This window comes from Drosophila miranda (assembly GCF_003369915.1).
Source record: "Drosophila miranda strain MSH22 chromosome Y unlocalized genomic scaffold, D.miranda_PacBio2.1 Contig_Y1_pilon, whole genome shotgun sequence".
In the NCBI taxonomy this organism is placed as follows: domain Eukaryota; kingdom Metazoa; phylum Arthropoda; class Insecta; order Diptera; family Drosophilidae; genus Drosophila; species Drosophila miranda.
This window is the reverse complement of record NW_022881603.1, coordinates 33661469-33685462: the sequence shown is the minus strand read 5'-3', so window position 1 is coordinate 33685462 and position 23994 is coordinate 33661469. Positions and strand designations below refer to the sequence as shown.

At 41.5% G+C, this 23994-nt stretch overlaps 1 protein-coding gene and 2 pseudogenes across 2 annotated transcripts; all 3 read right to left on the bottom strand.

The window, feature by feature from the left end:
• Positions 1 to 4833: 4833 nt before the first annotated feature.
• LOC117191633 lies at positions 4834 to 21925 on the bottom strand (annotated as a pseudogene).
• Positions 7561 to 9860, bottom strand: LOC117190326 (annotated as a pseudogene).
• LOC117190334 (THO complex subunit 5-like) lies at positions 12672 to 14244 on the bottom strand. 2 transcript variants are annotated; one of them, XM_033395412.1, is made up of 5 exons: positions 14155 to 14244; positions 13301 to 14095; positions 13127 to 13239; positions 12975 to 13062; positions 12672 to 12904 (listed from the first exon to the last, which is right to left on the bottom strand). In XM_033395412.1, exons 1-5 carry the CDS (start codon positions 14227 to 14229, stop codon positions 12770 to 12772), a joined length of 1206 nt encoding a protein of 401 aa, XP_033251303.1. In that variant the 5' UTR covers positions 14230 to 14244; the 3' UTR covers positions 12672 to 12769. The 2 variants fall into 2 exon arrangements, with proteins under 2 accessions (XP_033251303.1, XP_033251305.1); XM_033395414.1 differs by having other exon boundaries at positions 12672 to 12898.
• Positions 21926 to 23994: the final 2069 nt, after the last annotated feature.

Below are 23994 nucleotides of genomic sequence, written 5' to 3'. Positions count from 1 at the left end.
TTCGAGAATTGCGTAGTTTCCTGGGAACTGCGGGCTGGTACCGGCGCTTTATGAAAAAATATGCTGAGATGGCCGGTCCGCTCACAGACGCCCTGAAAAAGTCGGGAAATGGAAAGTTTAAATTGACGGAGGAGGCAAAACGAGCCATGGGGGAGCTAAAAGCTGCACTCACCTCGGCACCAGTCCTGGTACACGCGGATTTCAAGCGGCACTTCTACATACAGTGCGACGCCTCACATTATGGAGTAGGAGCCGTACTCTTCCAAAGGGATGACGAGCAGAACGAGAGGCCCTTAGCGTTTTTCTCTGCCAAACTGAATTGCCACCAAAAAAACTACTCGGTGACAGAGAAAGAGTGTCTGGCAGCCCTCATGGCGATCCTTAAGTTCCGTCCGTACGTAGAGCTTATGCCGTTTACAGTCATAACTGCCCACGCCAGTCTCAAATGGCTCATGACCATGAAGAACCTGGATGGTCGCTTAGCTCGTTGGTCCCTTCAACTGCAGGCCTTCGATTTCGGCATAGAACCCCGGAAAGGAGCGGACAATGTAGTGGCAGATACATTGTCACGCAGTATTGAAGAGCTGGAAGTGGATCCGAGTAGTATCCTGGGTTTTGAAACGGTGGAGTTTGAATCTGGAGAATATCAGGAGTTAAGGAAGGAAATAACAGAGAACCAAGACCGCTTACCTGATCTCCAGATTGTTGACGGCATGATATTCAAGCGCATGCGCTTTGAACGATTGGATGATCAACTGGAGGGCGCCGTCTGGAAATTGTGGGTTCCGAGTTCGCTGACGGCCGCGTTGATAGACAAAGCACATTCGGAAGAGAAGACAGCGCACGGAGGAATCGCGAAAACCTTGCACTTATTGCGTAGGCAGTTTTACTGGCCGAACATGGCGATAGGGGTGCGGGATTATATCCGACGGTGCACCGTGTGCAAGGAGTCGAAAGCGCAGAATTATCGGATGCAGGTCGGGATGGGGCAAGAAGTGGTCACTGAGCGCCCGTTCCAAAAACTTTATATTGATTTTTTGGGCAAATATCCGCGGTCAAAGAACGGTCAGGCGTGGATATTTATTGTAGTTGACCAGTTCTCTAAGTTCACATTCCTAAAGACCATGACCAAGGCCACAGCAAAGGAAGTTGTAAGATTCCTCGTTCACGAGGAGTTTTACAAGTTTGGAGTGCCGGAGATGATTCACTCGGACAATGGGGCTCAGTTCGTCTCGAAAACTTTTAAGGAGATGACCGATGCATTCGGAGTCACTCATATGAGGACGCCAGTGTATTCTCCGCAGAGTAACGCAGCCGAACGCGTGAATCGCACAGTACTCAGCGCGATTCGGGCGTATCTGGAAGACGATCACCGGGACTGGGATGTGCATCTGCCAGAGATAGAACTGGCTATTAGGAACTCGGTTCACGAGGCGACAGGCGTAACACCATTCTTTGCAGTCTTTGGGCAGCAAATGTATTTGCATGGGTCATGCTACAAGCTGGCAAAGCGACTGCGGTCAATCGGCGAGCATGACATATCGCTGCTGGAGGGTCAGGAAAAGCGACAACTCATCCAAGAGAGGATTCGCGCTAGGGTAAGATACAACCAGCGAGCTCGGGTGTTTTACGCGAGGCCGGGACAAGAAGTATTCCGCCGAAATTTTGTCGTTAGTGACTTCGGAAAAGGCTTTAATGCCAAGTTCGCGCGTAAATTCATCCGATGCCGGGTAGTGAAGCCAGTAGGAGAGAACGCGTATGCTCTGGAGGACCTTAACGGCCGTCCCATAGGAGTGTACCACGCCAAAGACCTGAGAATGTAGTGAGGTGTGGGTGTGGCCTACGTTGGGCGCGGCAGAAGAATGCAGAATTCCGGAATCCGGTGGGCATGACCACGCGTATGTTGTCCCTCCTGGGACTGACGACATACTCGTGGTGGTGTTCCAGTACCACCTGAACGATAGGTGGCCAGGGCTGAGGGCGACGCGCCATCTAGCGGAAGTCCAGGGAGGCTCGATGGTGTATTTGGGACATCGGGGGGAGCTGGAGCCGTTACTGGGGATATAAGGAAGAGAATAGGATTAGTTATATGTATTAGTAAGGGAAAAAGGGATAAATGGGAGTGAAAATATTAGAAATCGTGGATTGGATTAAGGAAATCGTGGAGCGTGGACGGAGTAACGTCGAAATTTGAAATTTTGTGCTTAAAACAGAAAGTTTGAAGTGAGTACAGAAAAGGCGGGCGATAAAATAGGTTGTAATGCAGAAAATTTTACTAACAGCCGGCAAGGAATATAGCCACCAGAACCGGGCCAGAAGGTTTCCTGGAGAGGGACACTGGAGTTCGAGAAAGTCGACTGCAGAGAAGAAGACTGCCCAACGGAACCTGAGTGAGTTCGTTCCAGTTGCGCGTGTGTGAGCCAAGTAGCGCGGGACGTGTGAAGGGGGAGGGTGAAAGAGGACGATTTAGCTGCCAGGGCGATTCTAGCCACACCGCACGATCGTTGCATCGCCTTCCAGTGCGTGCCACACGTTTGGTCTCATTCACCAAGTAAAAACCCCGAAACCCTATTCACACACACACACACGCGCACACGGATACACGGACCTATATAAATTTAGGGCTGACCGGCCACGTCCAGCGATCGCCCACGTCGTTTGAACTTAAAGAAAAAAAACATAATCCGCACTCCAAACACCGTCCCACATTAAATGTTATTTTGTTCCGTGTGTTGTCCTTTATTTAGTAATTAGTATTAGCTTAAACCGTTTAACGTAAAATCTTGGCCATTGAAAAAAAATATGTAAAAACACCAACACATTTCACGAACCTAAATCTACGATCAGCTGTTCAGTGCCAGAAGATTAACCCTTAGTGGGTGACGCGGGGGTCCCATCAGTCCACCGTATTTGGTCGAGCGATTTGTGGAAAAATATTGTTTATTGTTTATGTCCCGGGGACCCTTAACAAGAGCTCTTGGTAGGTTAAGTCTCCGTAGGGGCCCGAGTTAAATTAACTCCCGTAAAACTGGATCCACTCATCTACACATATTCCATTACGTATGGGTGAGGGTATCCCTGTTGGTTGAACGAAATTTCAGCAGTTATTTCCTTGTTTGCCTTTGTGTCGAACGTTTTGGTGTTTCTTAGTGGTTAGTGATAATTTTGAGTATAGCTATTTATTAATGAGAAAGATGAAATTGTCAATTTACGATTATTAAAGCTTGTAGCTTATATATTGAAGCATGATGCATTAAATTTAAAATAGAGGGAGGACGCGTGGCGTAAGCCATGGATTAGGCCAGCCGTTACCGTTCCAGCAGAGGGTGGCCAAAATGAACGTTGTGTTTGGTCACAGGTAGGGCGGGCGCGCGAAGTGATAACACCCAAGCTTCACCCACTTGATAGCCGTCTGTTTATGATTTTCTTTGTTGTTATTAGGTTGTTGTTAGTTTTGATGTCCCGAGAAGTAGTATGTCTCCTTTTTTGTCTACATTTGGTGGAAAGGGGAACTACCCAGCCCTGGGGTCGACAGCTAGCCGGCATTGCCCTCTGGGAAACAAGCCAAGTGTAACATGACTCAAATATCTGCGAAACGTGCAATGTAACTGAATATGCCGAACACCTGATCTTCGATTGCCAAAGATTTGCCGGGCTCAGAAGGAAATTAAAAATCTTTAAATATTATAACAATTTACATCAATTATTAATCAAAAAAGAGCCGCTACATCTCAGAGAGCTGGCAATCTTCATCAAAACTGCTGACTTAAACTTTTGACCCCTTTTTTCTTCATCATGTTATAAAGTAATTTTAGTTTATTTTCTAAAACAGTTAAGTAATTTTCCTCTTTTTTTATATTCCGACCTGTCAAACTCGCCAAACTACATCACCAGTATCTGATCAATGTGGCTACAGTGCTACGATCAAAATTCGGATCATCCTTGAGATGATTTAAAACAAAAAAAAACCAGGGGGAACGTTGTGATTTGAAAAATCTAGGTATTTCTGGTCGACATGAATTTTCTTTGGATCTATTTTTGTTAGGTATTACTCTACCACAACTGGGTGGAACGTTTTCGCACAAATAGTTCAACAGCTTTTCGACTGGTGCGACAATAATTTAGACTAGAGTGGTCTTGAAGTATAGTCGCATACGGGAAATATCACATAAAAATATGGATACTTATTTCCATTATCCAACTATGATTCCAAAGAACAGGCGTGGACTTCCACAATGCGATTATACTCTCCTTGCACAGGATCATATAACTACAATTGGCTAAAATGTGAAGGTAGTAGCGTAATGCAACCGAAACGAAGTTTTCACGAAAACAGTAATGTACAAACATCCGCCAAAGAGAAGGAAAATGTTCGAAAGCCTGAAGATCTGGAGCGAGCCTACGAAGTTCTGCGAACCACGCTTCCCAAACTCTTTGTTGAACCGCTGAACTATTCCATATACAGCCCAAACCTTATATTTCAGAACAATATTACCGGCAAGCACACAGTCGGTCTATACCACTTTGTTAAGCAAATTGCCATTCTTCGAACTGTGGGTCACCTAAAGTACGCCTACCTTAAGTTTGAGGTTCTTAAAATTACAAAGCATCCCGACGATTACACCGTACTGAAGGATCAGGAGGCATGGTACGATGGATTTTCCATATGCTACTTGGGAGAAAGCGGTCTAATAGAAAAACACGTTGTTGATAAAGTTATGCCGGATGAGAGTCGAGAGTCTGTTGAAAATGCCTCTGCAATCACCCTGCCAACTGAGTCCCTGGCAGCGACAGCATCTCAGAAACTAAGCTGTCAATAAAACTGTAGCTAGATTTAAATGTTACTTATTTATTGCATTATTGCAATTATGCATTACATAATAAACAGCAACTGTGAAGATGTTTAGTAACTGCTTTTGATTTTTTTTTACAAAACCATATTCTAATATTTGTTTTTAGGTCCTTATTGTTTGAATGCGTGTACGGAACCCATTTTTATGTATTTAATCGGCACTGTTTTGCAAATGCACTTATATAAGGCTTTTCCTTGGTGTATTCTATAGTCGTCTGCATTGAGCCTTCTGTCTCCAGAAAGATGTCAAAACTATAAATAGTTCGGAAAAGCTGAGCGTACAGAATACGATAATTTGCTTCCAGCTGTTGGGGTTGCAATGAGTTGGTCCAGTACTCCATCATCTACAAAATGGTATCAAAATAAGCTTATATATAACGCATGGAAGTCTGAACAAACTAACCTTGATAGCTGCATTATTCTGCGATGTACGGCGACCGTTCCAATGCACACTCAATATCCAGAGTGGCATTTCCAATGGATAATTACTCGGTATTCGAATGAAAAACTCCATTTTGGCAGAGCCACGAACAATCACAGCACGATAGGAATTGTATGTTATGCCCTTATCATCCGGAGAAAAGTTTAGTACGTCTGAATTTTGGGCTAGGAATTCCTCGAGAGTGATCGCCGTCCACTGCACTAGGCTGCAAGACAAGGCCGCAGGATAGACATTTTCTTTTAGTGCATACAAATCGATGTCCTTGTTAGTCAGACCACGTATTTGCTGACTTAGATTTAACCAAGAGTTCCAGCGCCGTGTAATGCGAGCTATGGTCTCCCTCATGCTTTTATTCAAGTTAAGCTAATGCTTATACAACAGCGAGCTGTTGACTGTTGGTATAGAGCATATACTTTGTAACCAACAGTATGCTTTTCCAAAGTCCTTAGACTCCAGATATTGTATACATTCCTCTGGTGTCAGATCCTTATTCTGTAACTAACGCAAATATATAATTTTATGATTCATACATATATATAGGAAAATTATAGCTTGTTGCTTGTCTTACATCGTATTGAATACCGGGTATAGGTATATCATTACCCAAATCGTTTGCAAACAAATGCCGAAGGAGATGCTGAACGAAATTAGTATCCCTAAAAACATGAAAATGTTTTAAAATATAGTTGCTGCTAAAGCAATTCACTCGCTAAAACTTACCATTGATGGTTTGTATTATTGGAAATGCTCAATTGGGGCCATGCTGTCGCACATTTAATTTGTTCGAAATAGCGAATAATCAACACCAGTTGAATCGAGCCAGCAGAGCCAAGCTAGAGACCGTTCAAACGTTAAGGTATTTTTCTATAGTCGTATGTTTTGGTTTAATCTTACCGTGATGCGAATGTGCAGAGGATGAGGACTTAATTCTTTGTTCAAAGGATTTTCCTCAGGCTTTCCCGACAATTCAATGTCCCTTTCAGAGTAGTCGCGCCTTGCTTTTGGGTTTTGCTTTAGGTTTGTCAACTCCTGCATCTGAGCTTCACTTTCATATTCTATCACTTCAACATTGAATGATGGCTCATCGCTCGCACGTTGAAGGCATTGCAGTTTGATGAATAATATATAAAGAGGCTTGGGCAGATATTTGACCACAGCACTAAGCTTCCATTCAACATCAAGAGAAAGCTGCAGTGCATCATGCAGCGGTTTCGTAGCACTCTTTAGGGTGCGTAGAGCTGGCGCGAATGAAACGTACCTATTATGTTGTTTAAGATTCTCTTGTTGCATCTCCTTTTTGGAGTTCTTCAATGAGCTTTTCTGTTCATCCAGGTCTTTCCTTAAACGCAGTTCACACTCTAAGCGCTGCAAATGCTTGTAGTGCTCCGATTCTGGTTTCACTTTACTATCTTCAATTCCCGGCAATTTGGTAAAATACTCAGTGTCTGAGAGCAGGACCAACTTGGAGTCACGACTCTGGAATTTCTCGCAACGCACGATGTCCTTTTTCAAGTGGCTCACTTCGTACAGAAGATTTTGCAATTGCAACCGACTTATGTCCACTTTACATTTTTCCAAGTGTAAAGTGTATACTCTCCTTGCACAGGATCATATAACTACAATTGGCTAAAATGTGAAGGTAGTAGCGTAATGCAACCGAAACGAAGTTTTCACGAAAACAGTAATGTACAAACATCCGCCAAAGAGAAGGAAAATGTTCGAAAGCCTGAAGATCTGGAGCGAGCCTACGAAGTTCTGCGAACCACGCTTCCCAAACTCTTTGTTGAACCGCTGAACTATTCCATATACAGCCCAAACCTTATATTTCAGAACAATATTACCGGCAAGCACACAGTCGGTCTATACCACTTTGTTAAGCAAATTGCCATTCTTCGAACTGTGGGTCGCCTAAAGTACGCCTACGTTAAGTTTGAGGTTCTTAAAATTACAAAGCATCCCGACGATTACACCGTGCGCATAAGGTGGCGCGTGTGGGGCATATCCGGCCTGAAGGTGTTGTTCCAGTTCTGGAAATACAAGGTGTGGCAATTGAAGGAAGTACTGAAGGATCAGGAGGCATGGTACGATGGATTTTCCATATGCTACTTGGGAGAAAGCGGTCTAATAGAAAAACACGTTGTTGATAAAGTTATGGCGGATGAGAGTCGAGAGTCTGTTGAAAATGCCTCTGCAATCACCCTGCCAACTGAGTCCCTGGCAGCGACAGCATCTCAGAAACTAAGCTGTCAATAAAACTGTAGCTAGATTTAAATGTTACTTATTTATTGCATTATTGCAATTATGCATTACATAATAAACAGCAACTGTGAAGATGTTTAGTAACTGCTTTTGATTTTTTTTTACAAAACCATATTCTAATATTTGTTTTTAGGTCCTTATTGTTTGAATGCGTGTACGGAACCCATTTTTATGTATTTAATCGGCACTGTTTTGCAAATGCACTTATATAAGGCTTTTCCTTGGTGTATTCTATAGTCGTCTGCATTGAGCCTTCTGTCTCCAGAAAGATGTCAAAACTATAAATAGTTCGGAAAAGCTGAGCGTACAGAATACGATAATTTGCTTCCAGCTGTTGGGGTTGCAATGAGTTGGTCCAGTACTCCATCATCTACAAAAAGGGAATTAAAATAAGCTTATATATAACGCATGGAAGTCTGAACAAACTAACCTTGATAGCTGCATTATTCTGCGATGTACGGCGACCGTTCCAATGCACACTCAATATCCAGAGTGGCATTTCCAATGGATAATTACTCGGTATTCGAATGAAAAACTCCATTTTGGCAGAGCCACGAACAATCACAGCACGATAGGAATTGTATGTTATGCCCTTATCATCCGGAGAAAAGTTTAGTACGTCTGAATTTTGGGCTAGGAATTCCTCGAGAGTGATCGCCGTCCACTGCACTAGGCTGCAAGACAAGGCCGCAGGATAGACATTTTCTTTTAGTGCATACAAATCGATGTCCTTGTTAGTCAGACCACGTATTTGCTGACTTAGATTTAACCAAGAGTTCCAGCGCCGTGTAATGCGAGCTATGGTCTCCCTCATGCTTTTATTCAAGTTCAGCTAATGCTTATACAACAGCGAGCTGTTGACGGTTGGTATAAAGCATATACTTTGTAACCAACAGTATGCTTTTCCAAAGTCCTTAGACTCCAGATATTGTATACATTCCTCTGGTGTCAGATCCTTATTCTGTAACTAACGCAAATATATAATTTTATGATTCATACATATATATAGGAAAATTATAGCTTGTTGCTTGTCTTACATCGTATTGAATACCGGGTATAGGTATATCATTACCCAAATCGTTTGCAAACAAATGCCGAAGGAGATGCTGAACGAAATTAGTATCCCTAAAAACATGAAAATGTTTTAAAATATAGTTGCTGCTAAAGCAATTCACTCGCTAAAACTTACCATTGATGGTTTGTATTATTGGAAATGCTCAATTGGGGCCATGCTGTCGCACATTTAATTTGTTCGAAATAGCGAATAATCAACACCAGTTGAATCGAGCCAGCAGAGCCAAGCTAGAGACCGTTCAAACGTTAAGGTATTTTTCTATAGTCGTATGTTTTGGTTTAATCTTACCGTGATGCGAATGTGCAGAGGATGAGGACTTAATTCTTTGTTCAAAGGATTTTCCTCAGGCTTTCCCGACAATTCAATGTCCCTTTCAGAGTAGTCGCGCCTTGCTTTTGGGTTTTGCTTTAGGTTTGTCAACTCCTGCATCTGAGCTTCTCTTTCATATCCTATCACTTCAACATTGAATGATGGCTCATCGCTCGCACGTTGAAGGCATTGCAGTTTGATGAATAATATATAATGAGGCTTGGGCAGATATTTGACCACAGCACTAAGCTTCCATTCAACATCAAGAGAAAGCTGCAGTGCATCATGCAGCGGTTTCGTAGCACTCTTTAGGGTGCGGAGAGCTGGCGCGAATGAAACGTACCTATTATGTTGTTTAAGATTCTCTTGTTGCAGCTCCTTTTTGGAGTTCTTCAATGAGCTTTTCTGTTCATCCAGGTCTTTCCTTAAACGCAGTTCACACTCTAAGCGCTGCAAATGCTTGTAGTGCTCCGATTCTGGTTTCACTTTACTATCTTCAATTCCCGGCAATTTGGTAAAATACTCAGTGTCTGAGAGCAGGACCAACTTGGAGTCACGACTCTGGAATTTCTCGCAACGCACGATGTCCTTTTTCAAGTGGCTCACTTCGTACAGAAGATTTTGCAATTGCAACCGACTTATGTCCACTTTACATTTTTCCAAGTGTAAGTTATCCCGTCCAGACTTTATTTTCTGTTTAACTTCTCGATTTGCATGCTTTAATGCAACAAATTTCAATGCCGCCGCAGTTCGCAATGTGTCTGAGTTCTGCCCCTGCATACAAAAATAATGAAAATAAGGAACCAACGACTTTGCAGCTTGTTAACACTTACGCTTTTTTTTACTTTTAATATTTCCTCGATGATATCTTCCAGCTGTTGAAACTGCGTATTTAAAATAGCCTCCATTTCACTTAATAATATATTTATTCGGAAGCTAAACAAAAGTGTGCCGCGGATTGATTGTTCAAATATAATGTCCGACCATAAGAAATATACCCAAATATACCATAGATATACCGACGAATTCAAGTTCTATTGTGCTATTCCCCGTTTTTGATATTCCGTCGAATATTACTAGCTAGGTAGATCTCTCAGTCCTGCCCACATAATTTTATCCAATAAATTAATCAATTTTCTACTTGACTGGTTTGTTTTAAATACTTGACTTATTTTTTTGCTACGGCGATTGCTGTTTTTTTTTTCCAACAACAATATAGCGTCTCGTTATGATGAAAAAACGAATTTAGCCCACTTAAGCCACCTCTATTTAAATAGTTAACCTTCTTCAGGTAAATGGCAGAAAATATTAACGATTGTAAATTCTTCTTGTAGATTCAGGCCATCTTTCATCTGAAATTAAAAATAACAACGCTAACTTTCACCTGAACTGCGCTAAAATGATTAAAATTTCATTATTTTCGGCCCCTTGGCTTATAATAGGTTAATTGTTCTCCGTCAAGGATTCGAAACAATATTTTCGATTTTGATATTCGGTCGAATATTACTAGCTATTAATTTAATTAAAAATAAGAACACAGACTCGTACCTAGTGAATGATATTCACAACATAATTAACCAATCAGACATTCAGAAACTTGACATTCTATGGGTCCCTGGTCACAAGTGTGTGGCCATCAACGAAAAGACTGACATAGCAGCAAAGGCTGCTACAAGTGAGGGGTTTACAATAAATATAAAATACAGCTACAAGGAGGCTCAAAGAGAAATTAGGAACTTTTTAGTATACAAATGACCCCCTCCCGGCTACCGCCACAACCTAACCTAACCTAGTATACAAATGAGGACTACAGGACGAAGTGTAGGACGAAGGGATTTAGCCTCATAGACATATTTCCAGACATACCCAGTAAGCCCTGGCATTTTTCTCTTAAATGGAATGCTAAAAGCATCAAGACCATTAACAGACTTATGACGGGACACACATACGACAAAGTCTTCCTGCACAGAATCAAAGCAATTGACTAAAATATCTGCGAAACGTGCAATGTAACTGAATATGCCGAACACCTGATCTTCGATTGCCAAAGATTTGCCGGGCTCAGAAGGAAATTCAAAGTCTTTAAATATTATAACAATTTACATCAATTATTAATCAAAAAAGAGACGCTACATCTCAGAGAACTGGCAATCTTCATCAAAACTGCTGACTTAAACTTTTGACCCCTTTTTTCTTCATCATGTTATAAAGTAATTTCAGTTTATTTTCTAAAACAGTTAAGTAATTTGTCCACCTGTGTCCAAAGTCATTACACATTCTTTTTTTTTTTATTTTTATGGTTTAAGTTACCAAGCTACCCGTGAGTAGCGTGGGATTATTTGGCCGCCCGCCTTTTGAAGGTGGAAATTGCCAAGTCAAAGAATAGAAGATGTTGGAGTACTGTTTATAGCTTTACATCAATTTCGTCGATGAAGTCAATTAGTGTTTGGTACGCGCTGATGTTTTCTTTTTCAAAGAATTTGTAAATATCATTATATTTTCTTAGAGATGGGAAGTTTTGCCTTGTTGTGTTGTACTTTGTACAATTGAAAATTAAATGCGAGGCGTTATCGATACTATCGCATGTATCACATATGTTACTAGGAACTACATGCATTTTGGCGAGAGTGTGCCTATCGAATGCGTTACCACTAAGCAGTCTGTTGATTCTTTTAGCGTCAATGGCTTTAAGCTTAGTTTTATTTAGGAACCACGGTTTGGATGATGTTGAGGGGAAAAGCGAGCAGTAACCTCGGTGCTTGATACTAGCAAACTCGGCGTATTCTCTCTCCCTTTCTGCTTTTAAGATTCTGTGTATTTCGCACATAGCGTCTTTAAGGTTCCATTTAACCACTGTGTATTTTCCTCGTCTGTGGGCTTCTTTGTTCTGAGTGTTCTGAGGGATGTTAGCGTGTCCGGGAATGTAGTGAACCTCTACAGTTCTTAGATGTGGATTTTGTTGGATCTTTTCTCTGATTTTGTAGGCGATAGAGTTATCCTGAATATTCTTCCCCAGAATGAGGGCCCCGTTTCTGTCAGGAGCGCGACACGAGGAAAATTGTACTAAATAGCATGGTCTAATGCCTTCTCGATAGCAAGGAGCTCGGCGGACAACGAGGAAAGGGTTTTGTGCGTGTAATAGCTATCTAAAAAACCTGTCCTATCGTGCAGAAAAGCGGCGCTGGAATGACCATCTGCGACTGACCCATCCGTGTAATAGATTTCAAAACCACCCTTTGTCAGCTGATCCTTCTTTTCCCCGTGGAGCAGCATGATACCTGCCTGGTCTATAGCGTGCTTGTTGGGTGCAGAACCCTTGAAAAATTCTAAGTCGGAGCTAATTTTAGTGCAAAACGAAGCTGTGTTCTCGAAAACCTCAACTCTATCTATTATGCTGCCAAACTCCCGATATGCCTTAGCGTAGCCCGTGTTTAAATCCCTATTTGCTGACACTGTTTCACTTGCTGGGAGATTAAATGCAAACACCTTAACCAACTCTTTCGCCGCCAGGAATCTCATCCTGTAGTCCGGGGGAAGTTCTCCTGCCATGTGATATATGATAGGAACGGGAGTGCAGATTATCAGACCCAGCGACTTCTGAGGTGATGGTTGCAGTGGGATTTGAATTTTGGGCTAGGAATTCCTCCAGAGTGATCGCCGTCCACTGCACTAGGCTGCAAGACAAGGCCGCAGGATAGACATTTTCTTTTAGTGCATACAAATCGATGTCCTTGTTAGTCAGACCACGTATTTGCTGACTTAGATTTAACCAAGAGTTCCAGCGCCGTGTAATGCGAGCTATGGTCTCCCTCATGCTTTTATTCAAGTTCAGCTAATGCTTATACAACAGCGAGCTGTTGACTGTTGGTATAGAGCATATACTTTGTAACCAACAGTATGCTTTTCCAAAGTCCTTAGACTCCAGATATTGTATACATTCCTCTGGTGTCAGATCCTTATTCTGTAACTAACGCAAATATATAATTTTATGATTCATACATATATATAGGAAAATTATAGCTTGTTGCTTGTCTTACATCGTATTGAATACCGGGTATAGGTATATCATTACCCAAATCGTTTGCAAACAAATGCCGAAGGAGATGCTGAACGAAATTAGTATCCCTAAAAACATGAAAATGTTTTAAAATATAGTTGCTGCTAAAGCAATTCACTCGCTAAAACTTACCCTTGATGGTTTGTATTATTGGAAATGCTCAATTGGGGCCATGCGGTCGCACATTTAATTTGTTCGAAATAGCGAATAATCAACACCAGTTGAATCGAGCCAGCAGAGCCAAGCTAGAGACCGTTCAAACGTTAAGGTATTTTTCTATAGTCGTATGTTTTGGTTTAATCTTACCGTGATGCGAATGTGCAGAGGATGAGGACTTAATTCTTTGTTCAAAGGATTTTCCTCAGGCTTTCCCGACAATTCAATGTCCCTTTCAGAGTAGTCGCGCCTTGCTTTTGGGTTTTGCTTTAGGTTTGTCAACTCCTGCATCTGAGCTTCACTTTCATATCCTATCACTTCAACATTGAATGATGGCTCATCGCTCGCACGTTGACGGCATTGCAGTTTGATGAATAATATATAAAGAGGCTTGGGCAGATATTTGACCACAGCACTAAGCTTCCATTCAACATCAAGAGAAAGCTGCAGTGCATCATGCAGCGGTTTCGTAGCACTCTTTAGGGTGCGTAGAGCTGGCGCGAATGAAACGTACCTATTATGTTGTTTAAGATTCTCTTGTTGCAGCTCCTTTTTGGAGTTCTTCAATGAGCTTTTCTGTTCATCCAGGTCTTTCCTTAAACGCAGTTCACACTCTAAGCGCTGCAAATGCTTGTAGTGCTCCGATTCTGGTTTCACTTTACTATCTTCAATTCCCGGCAATTTGGTAAAATACTCAGTGTCTGAGAGCAGGACCAACTTGGAGTCACGACTCTGGAATTTCTCGCAACGCACGATGTCCTTTTTCAAGTGGCTCACTTCGTACAGAAGATTTTGCAATTGCAACCGACTTATGTCCACTTTACATTTTTCCAAGTGTAAGTTATCCCGTCCAGACTTTATTTTCTGTTTAACTTCTCGATTTGCATGCTTTAATGCAACAAATTTCAATGCCGCCGCAGTTCGCAATGTGTCTGAGTTCTGCCCCTGCATACAAAAATAATGAAAATAAGGAGCCAACGACTTTGCAGCTTGTTAACACTTACGCTTTTTTTTACTTTTAATATTTCCTCGATGATATCTTCCAGCTGTTGAAACTGCGTATTTAAAATAGCCTCCATTTCACTTAATAATATATTTATTCGGAAGCTAAGCAAAAGTGTGCCGCGGATTGATTGTTCAAATATAATGTCCGACCATAAGAAATATACCCAAATATACCATAGATATACCGACGAATTCAAGTTCTATTGTACTATTCCCCGTTTTTGATATTCCGTCGAATATTACTAGCTAGGTAGATCTCTCAGTCCTGCCCACATAATTTTATCCAATAAATTAATCAATTTTCTACTTGACTGGTTTGTTTTAAATACTTGACTTATTTTCTTGCTACGGCGATTGCTGTTTTTTTTTTCCAACAACAATATAGCGTCTCGTTATGATGAAAAAACGAATTTAGCCCACTTAAGCCACCTCTATTTAAATAGTTAACCTTCTTCAGGTAAATGGCAGAAAATATTAACGATTGTAAATTCTTCTTGTAGATTCAGGCCATCTTTCATCTGAAATTAAAAATAACAACGCTAACTTTCACCTGAACTGCGCTAAAATGATTAAAATTTCATTATTTTCGGCCCCTTGGCTTATAATAGGTTAATTGTTCTCCGTCAAGGATTCGAAACAATATTTTCGATTTTGATATTCCGTCGAATATTACTAGCTATTAATTTAATTAAAAATAAGAACACAGACTCATACCTAGTGAATGATACTCACAACAGAATTAACCAATCAGACATTCAGAAACTTGACATTCTATGGGTCCCTGGTCACAAGTGTGTGGCCATCAACGAAAAGACTGACATAGCAGCAAAGGCTGCTACAAGTGAGGGGTTTACAATAAATATAAAATACAGCTACAAGGAGGCTCAAAGAGAAATTAGGAACTTTTTAGTATACAAATGCCCCCCTCCCGGCTACCGCCACAACCTAACCTAACCTAGTATACAAATGAGGACTACAGGACGAAGTGTAGGACGAAGGGATTTAGCCTCATAGACATATTTCCAGACATACCCAGTAAGCCCTGGCATTTTTCTCTTAAATGGAATGCTAAAAGCATCAAGACCATTAACAGACTTATGACGGGACACACATAGGACAAAGTCTTCCTACACAGAATCAAAGCAATTGACTAAAATATCTGCGAAACGTGCAATGTAACTGAATATGCCGAACACCTGATCTTCGATTGCCAAAGATTTGCCGGGCTCAGAAGAAAATTCAAAATCTTTAAATATTATAACAATTTACATCAATTATTAATCAAAAAAGAGACGCTACATCTCAGAGAACTGGCAATCTTCATCAAAACTGCTGACTTAAACTTTTGACCCCTTTTTTCTTCATCATGTTATAAAGTAATTTCAGTTTATTTTCTAAAACAGTTAAGTAATTTGTCCACCTGTGTCCAAAGTCATTACACATTCTTTTTTTTTTTTTTTTAGGTTTTAAGTTACCAAGCTACCCGTGAGTAGCGTGGGATTATTTGGCCGCCCGCCTTTTGAAGGTGGAAATTGCCAAGTCAAAGAATAGAAGATGTTGGAGTACTGTTTATAGCTTTACATCAATTTCGTCGATGAAGTCAATTAGTGTTTGGTACGCGCTGATGTTTTCTTTTTCAAAGAATTTGTAAATATCATTATATTTTCTTAGAGATGGGAAGTTTTGCCTTGTTGTGTTGTACTTTGTACAATTGAAAATTAAATGCGAGGCGCTATCGATACTATCGCAATTATCACATATGTTACTAGGAACTACATGCATTTTGGCGAGAGTGTGCCTATCGAATGCGTTACCACTAAGCAGTCTGTTGATTCTTTTAGCGTCAATGGCTTTAAGCTTAGTTTTATTTAGGAACCACGGTTTGGATGATGTTGAGGGGAAAAGCGAGCAGTAACCTCGGTGCTTGATACTAGCAAACTCGGCGTATTCTCTCTCCCTTTCTGCTTTTAAGATTCTGTGTATTTCGCACATAGCGTCTTTAAGGTTCCATTTAACCACTGTGTATTTTCCTCGTCTGTGGGCTTCTTTGTTCTGAGTGTTCTGAGGGATGTTAGCGTGTCCGGGAATGTAGTGAACCTCTACAGTTCTTAGATGTGGATTTTTTTGGATCTTTTCTCTGATTTTGTAGGCGATAGAGTTATCCTGAATATTCTTCGCCAGAATGAGGGCCCCGTTTCTGTCAGGAGCGCGAGACGAGGAAAATTGTACTAAATAGCATGGTCTAATGCCTTCTCGATAGCAAGGAGCTCGGCGGACAACGAGGAAAGGGTTTTGTGCGTGTAATAGCTATCTAAAAAACCTGTCCTATCGTGCAGAAAAGCGGCGCTGGAATGACCATCTGCGACTGACCCATCCGTGTAATAGATTTCAAAACCACCCTTTGTCAGCTGATCCTTCTTTTCCCCGTGGAGCAGCATGATACCTGCCTGGTCTATAGCGTGCTTGTTGGGTGCAGAACCCTTGAAAAATTCGGAGCTAATTTTAGTGCAAAACGAAGCTGTGTTCTCGAAAACCTCAACTCTATCTATTATGCTGCCAAACTCCCGATATGCCTTAGCGTAGCCCGTGTTTAAATCCCTATTTGCTGACACTGTTTCACTTGCTGGGAGATTAAATGCAAACACCTTAACCAACTCTTTCGCCGCCAGGAATCTCATCCTGTAGTCCGGGGGAAGTTCTCCTGCCATGTGATATATGATAGGAACGGGAGTGCAGATTATCAGACCCAGCGACTTCTGAGGTGATGGTTGCAGTGGGATTTGATTTTGGCCAAGGCAGATTTGGACAGGTTGCAGAATGATGAGCACGCGTACTCAGCCTACTTCTGACAAATGCCTTGTAAAATATAAGCCCTCTTTTGGGGCTGATACCATAGTGACACCCACTGAGTAATCTGAGAAACGCACAGTTTCTGTTCGATTCCGAGATGGCCAGATCAATGTGACCAGAGGCTGAGTTGTTTGCTGAGATAGTCCTTCCTAGGTATTTGATCTGCTCTACTTGTCTGATCTCAACTCCTTGATGCGAGATATTTAGCGCAGCTCTACGATTGTTGAAGTAAATCACTTTAGACTTCACCGGATTGAATGACAGGTTTAGCCTATTGCATTTTTCCTCGAACTTATGTATACTGTCCTCCAGCACCCCTTTCGCAATGGATACGTCATTATGAAAACAAACTATGAAAAAGTCATCAGCATACTGAAACATACTGTTAATATCATGTAGTTCGGCTGTGTAAAGGTTAAAAAGGGTTGGGCTGAGACAGCTACCCTGGCTAACACTTCTGTTCACCTCTACCTCGCTTTTGCCCTTTATGAGAATTCGTCTGTTAAGGAAGCTGGAGATCCAAGCCGTGAGGCTTGTATAACCGCATATCCCTCATCCTGTGCTCGAGTGTGTCCACTCTTATGCAGTCGAACGCTCTTTGTAAACCTGGGCAAGCTGCGACAACCTGACAACCCCTCGCCTTCAGCGCCAGAACTTTGTTGATAAGGTCGTTGATGCAAAGAGCCGTGGACCTGTTTCTCCTGAAGGCATAGGACCTGACCGGCAGCAGGTCACAGTTTGCTATGTGCTAGTCCAACTTCAACTTTATCAACCCCTCTATGGATTTAAACAGCGTGTTAATCAAACAAATCGGCCTATGGTTTTGGAAGGAAGTAGGGTCTGCATTCTTCTTGGGGATGGGTACCACTTTTATCCTGCGCCAGACTTCAGGGATGACGCCACTCAGCCATACTTTATTTATAATTTCAAAAATGTCTTGTTTTTTCCCACTTGGTAGCTTTTGAAGCATCCTGAACGAGATGCCATCAGGGCCTCTAGCCGAATTGGGGTTCCTGGTTTTTAGGAAGGCCAGGAATTCTTCCAGTTCCAGGGGTTCCGGGTCGTCTGGTCCTAACAAAGGGGCAGGAATTTTCTTAGGGGGCCTACTGTTTGACGTGGATGGGGTTACTTTAACCATATTGAGAAAGTTTTTGTCATCTTCGTTCGTCCATTTGTTCCCTACATTTTTGATTTGACCGTATTTTTTTATGTTCTTCACCCTGCTCCACATAGAGGGGGATGAGGAGACCTCTTCTATAAACTTGGAAAAGTTGCGCTTTCTAAGATTTTTTGTTTTTTCTAAGGTTGCTCTGGCATCAGCCAATTTTTTGGTGAGGTAGAATTTTTGCCTGCAAGCGTTTCTCACGCGAAAAAGTTTTTCCGTTTCCTCGTTCCACCATTCCTTAGCAACGTACTTGTTCTTGCTTGGGAATGTGACCGTGTTTTTTAAGGTCAGGGATTTCACTTTTTCATTGAGCTCCTTCAGATTTGAGAAATCACTTGCACCCAGAATCCGGGCTATTCTGTTGTGAAGGATCTTCTTGCCTTGGAGGGGGGCATTTTTGTAATTTTTGTTTTGAGGACTTGCCAGTTAATAGTTCCATTTCTGTAGTTCGAAAAAGAAAGGTCAAGAACGGAGAATTGAGATGGGCTCCTGGAGAAGGTTGGCGAACCGTCGTTTAGGCAGATAAATCCGGCCTCCCGGGTGGAATTCTCAATGCTGCGACCCTTGCGATCACAGATCGGACTTCCCCAGATAGAAGACCTAGCGTTGAAGTCCCCGCCCACTATTGAGGGTATGTCAAGCGAAGCCGCGAATTCGAAAAACTTTTTTGTGCCCGATTTAAACTGTGAAACTGTTGTTGATGGCGGTGCATATATGCTAAAAATATTGAAATTGCTCTTGAGGTTTAATGTTTTTATTCCTAAAATTTCCAAGTCGTTCTCTATTTTTAAAATGCTGAATTGAATGTTTTTCCTGACGTAGATGCCAACCCCGCCGTAGCCGTCCTCTCTGGGCCTGCAGAAAAAGTTATAGTCTAAAATGCTGCAGTCCGCGTTGTTCAGCACCCAAATCTCTGAGAGGATGGCAATATCTATTGCGTTCTTGTCTAGGAACATTGAGAGGAGCTGTTTGTTGTTGTTGTGTGTCAGACTTTGAATATTTAGCTGAAGAATCTTCATTTTTGGATGTTTTGAGAACCAACTGCCATCCCTTGGGCAATCTGACGCCTATCTAGTTCTGCGTTGGAAGCATTGACAAATTCTCTAATTTCCTTAATAAATTTATTCGCTAAAGAATCCCCTTTAATGATGTTGTTTTGATCAATCAGGAACGCTGTGAGTTTCGCTCCTAGTGCGTTTAGCTTATCCTGGGCCAGAGAAAATGCCACGGATGAAGATCTAACAAATTTCTCGCTCATTTGGACGCAGTCTGAGTTTATTGAGTTCTTCCACTCTGCCATGTTGGCTGCTGCCTTGGCCGCCTCTGCGTTCCGGGCGGCAACCCTATTGGATTTGGTCACTACCGCGAAAGAGGTGACAGAATGAATTTCCCTGGCGAACTGTAAGCTGTTATTTAAGAATTCAGGGGAGCGGTTAGATTGCCAACTGGGTCTAGGAAATTCCCCTTGATCCCTTAGGTTGGGGGAAGTTCTATCAAAAAGGATCGGATATCTAGCTTTGACCTCAGCTCTAGTTAGGTTTTCAAGTGTCATACACTTTTGAATGGCGTACGCTTTTTTCCTGGCCTCACACTGCGGGTGGGTGGCAGCATGTTCCCCCTTGCAGTTAGCACAGACCAGCCCTGAGCAGATAATATCTTTGCTGTGATCTTGTCCGCATTTGAAACATTTCGCTCCACTCTTGCAATGTTGCGCCAGATGGCCAAACCTAAAACACCTGAAACATTGAATAAGCTGAACAAAAGGTTTCACTTCTACTTTAGAATATAGAAAATTGATTTTGGTTGGTAACTGCTCTCCTCTGAACCAGAGTTTCACCCTGCCGTAGGTACACGTTCCCCCGATGCTCTATCCCTTCGCGTAATCCGAACTATCTCCTCAATTGGGATATCCGAGGTTACAAGCTCCGCTAGCTGTTCCTCCGAGTAGTGCCCGGGGATCCCAAAAATTAACCCTGCTTTTTGGACGAACTGCCTAAAGATTCGGGTTGAGTACCTTTGAGCAGCGAAAACACTGTTTTCCACTAGCCCGTTTGCACACTCCGCCGACCCGCACACAATCTTGCACCTGCCATAGCCCATTCTAGCAACCTCCTCGATATCGCTAATGCCCTGTTTCAGCAGCAGATCGGATAGATCAAACTGGTTTATAGCAATTCTGGCATTATTCGCACTCATTTTGTCGATACAAACAATGTATGGGCCTTTACGCCCCTCATAATACTTGTTAACGATGATTTTGCGGTTACTTCCGTTTTTCGTACTCACGGAAGCCACACAAACCGCGTCAGTCTTCTCTCTCTCTTTCGTCGTAGAAATGTTTGATGTCATGCTTGTTGTCGTGTTCGTGGACATGTTTGTCGACACGTTCGTCGACAAGTTTGGTTTCTTGCACAGCAGTTTAGAAGCCAAAAGCTGCGGAGCCGTTTTTGCCGCCATCTTTACTCCTACCCGCATGGCGGATTTAGCTTCTCCTTCCCTTTTTTTCAGCGTTTCCTTGCGAATTTTAACTCCCGTCGCCTTCTCCGTGGCCATCCTTGTCTTTCCTATGCTTGCCATGCTTCTCAGGGTCCAGACGGAGTTCCAAGAGCCGTTTTAAGAGTTATTCCGGAACGCCATGCAGTAAATTCCAGGTTTTTCGACTTAATTGATGAAGCTTTGGGAATTTCTTCGCGCCGTCTTCGTAGGCGTGTGAGGCGCCCCCAGAAGCTTCGGAAAATGTCTTTTTGATTAAAACTATCAGCGAACGTCTTGAAATATGTTAATATTTCCTTCCGCAAACCATTTTAGGTACGCGCCATACCAGTGTTGAACAACGTTCTCTGTGATGAATAATATATAAAGAGGCTTGGGCAGATATTTGACCACAGCACTAAGCTTCCATTCAACATCAAGAGAAAGCTGCAGTGCATCATGCAGCGGTTTCGTAGCACTCTTTAGGGTGCGTAGAGCTGGCGCGAATGAAACGTACCTATTATGTTGTTTAAGATTCTCTTGTTGCAGCTCCTTTTTGGAGTTCTTCAATGAGCTTTTCTGTTCATCCAGGTCTTTCCTTAAACGCAGTTCACACTCTAAGCGCTGCAAATGCTTGTAGTGCTCCGATTCTGGTTTCACTTTACTATCTTCAATTCCCGGCAATTTGGTAAAATACTCAGTGTCTGAGAGCAGGACCAACTTGGAGTCACGACTCTGGAATTTCTCGCAACGCACGATGTCCTTTTTCAAGTGGCTCACTTCGTACAGAAGATTTTGCAATTGCAACCGACTTATGTCCACTTTACATTTTTCCAAGTGTAAGTTATCCCGTCCAGACTTTATTTTCTGTTTAACTTCTCGATTTGCATGCTTTAATGCAACAAATTTCAATGCCGCCGCAGTTCGCAATGTGTCTGAGTTCTGCCCCTGCATACAAAAATAATGAAAATAAGGAACCAACGACTTTGCAGCTTGTTAACACTTACGCTTTTTTTTACTTTTAATATTTCCTCGATGATATCTTCCAGCTGTTGAAACTGCGTATTTAAAATAGACGCGATTTCACTTAATAATATATTTATTCGGAAGCTAAGCAAAAGTGTGCCGCGGATTGATTGTTCAAATATAATGTCCGACCATAAGAAATATACCCAAATATACCATAGATATACCGACGAATTCAAGTTCTATTGTACTATTCCCCGTTTTTGATATTCCGTCGAATATTACTAGCTAGGTAGATCTCTCAGTCCTGCCCACATAATTTTATCCAATAAATTAATCAATTTTCTACTTGACTGGTTTGTTTTAAATACTTGACTTATTTTCTTGCTACGGCGATTGCTGTTTTTTTTTTTCAACAACAATATAGCGTCTCGTTATGATGAAAAAACGAATTTAGCCCACTTAAGCCCCCTCTATTTAAATAGTTCACCTTCTTCAGGTAAATGGCAGAAAATATTAACGATTGTAAATTCTTCTTGTAGATTCAGGCTAGTGTTGTGTTGCTCATGAGTGAGTGAACAAAAAAGAGTTGTTCACTTAAGTGAGCAACTGAACATGTTCCTTCCAAGCTGTTCTTTTTTGTTCACTTGTTCTTTGTTGTTCACTTGTTCTTTGTTGGTTCACTTGTTCTTTTTTGCTCACTTGTTCTTTGTTGTTCACTTGTTCATTTTTGTTCACTTGTTCTTTACTCACTTTTTGACCAATTTTGCTCCTCAAAGGGCATTTTGCGATCTGTCAGCTGTTGCTCATATTTGCGTTTACTTCACACTTTTTGTATTACCGGCAAAGCTGCTTACTCTTTCAAATATTCTGTATGTCGCTAATTCGAAAGTATAGTGAAATTTGGAACCATCTGTGCATGAATAGTGAACAACTGAGTGAGCAAGTCAGCAACTGAGCAAGTAAGCAACTGAGCAAGTGAGTAACTGAGCAATCTAAGAGAGCAAGTGAGCAATATGAGTGAGTTGACTCACTTACTAAAAAAGAACAAGTGAACATGTTCACCAAAATGAGCAATGTTTACCCAACACTAATTCAGGCCATCTTTCATCTGAAATTAAAAATAACAACGCTAACTTTCACCTGAACTGCGCTAAAATGATTAAAATTTCATTATTTTCGGCCCCTTGGCTTATAATAGGTTAATTGCTCTCCGTCAAGGATTCGAAACAATATTTTCGATTTTGATATTCCGTCGAATATTACTAGCTATTAATTTAATTAAAAATAAGAATACAGACTCGTACCTAGTGAATGATATTCAGAACATAATTAACCAATCAGACATTCAGAAACTTGACATTCTATGGGTCCCTGGTCACAAGGGTGTGGCCATCAACGAAAAGACTGACATAGCAGCAAAGGCTGCTACAAGTGAGGGGTTTACAATAAATATAAAATACAGCTACAAGGAGGCTCAAAGAGAAATTAGGAACTTTTTAGTATACAAATGGAATGAGGACTACAGGACGAAGTGTAGGACGAAGGGATCCAGCCTCATAGACATATTTCCAGACATACCCAGCAAACCCTGGCATTTTTCTCTTAAATGGAATGCTAAAAGCATCAAGACCATTAACAGACTTATGACGGGACACACATACGACAAAGTCTTCCTACACAGAATCAAAGCAATTGACTCAAATATCTGCGAAACGTGCAATGTAACTGAATATGCCGAACACCTGATCTTCGATTGCCAAAGATTTGCCTGGCTCAGAAGGAAATTCAAAATCTTTAAATATTATAACAATTTACATCAATTATTAATCAAAAAAGAGCCGCTACATCTCAGAGAGCTGGCAATCTTCATCAAAACTGCTGACTTAAACTTTTGACCCCTTTTTTCTTCATCATGTTATAAAGTAATTTCAGTTTATTTTCTAAAACAGTTAAGTAATTTTCCTCTTTTTTTTATATACCGACCTGTCAAACTCGCCAAACTACATCACCAGTATCTGATCAATGTGGCTACAGTGCTACGATCAAAATTCCGATCATCCTTGAGATGATTTAAAACAAAAAAAAAACGAGGGGGAACGTTGTGATTTGAAAAATCTAGGTATTTCTGGTCGACATGAATTTTCTTTGGATCTATTTTTGTTAGGTATTACTCTACCACAACTGGGTGGCACGTTTTGGCACAAATAGTTCAACAGCTTTTCGACTGGTGCGACAATAATTTAGACTAGAGTGGTCTTGAAGTATAGTCGCATACGGGAAATATCACATAAAAATATGGATACTTATTTCCATTATCCAACTATGATTCTAACGACGTTGGATCACTGAAACTACAAAAAAATAGTGTAAACTGTCTCCCAGT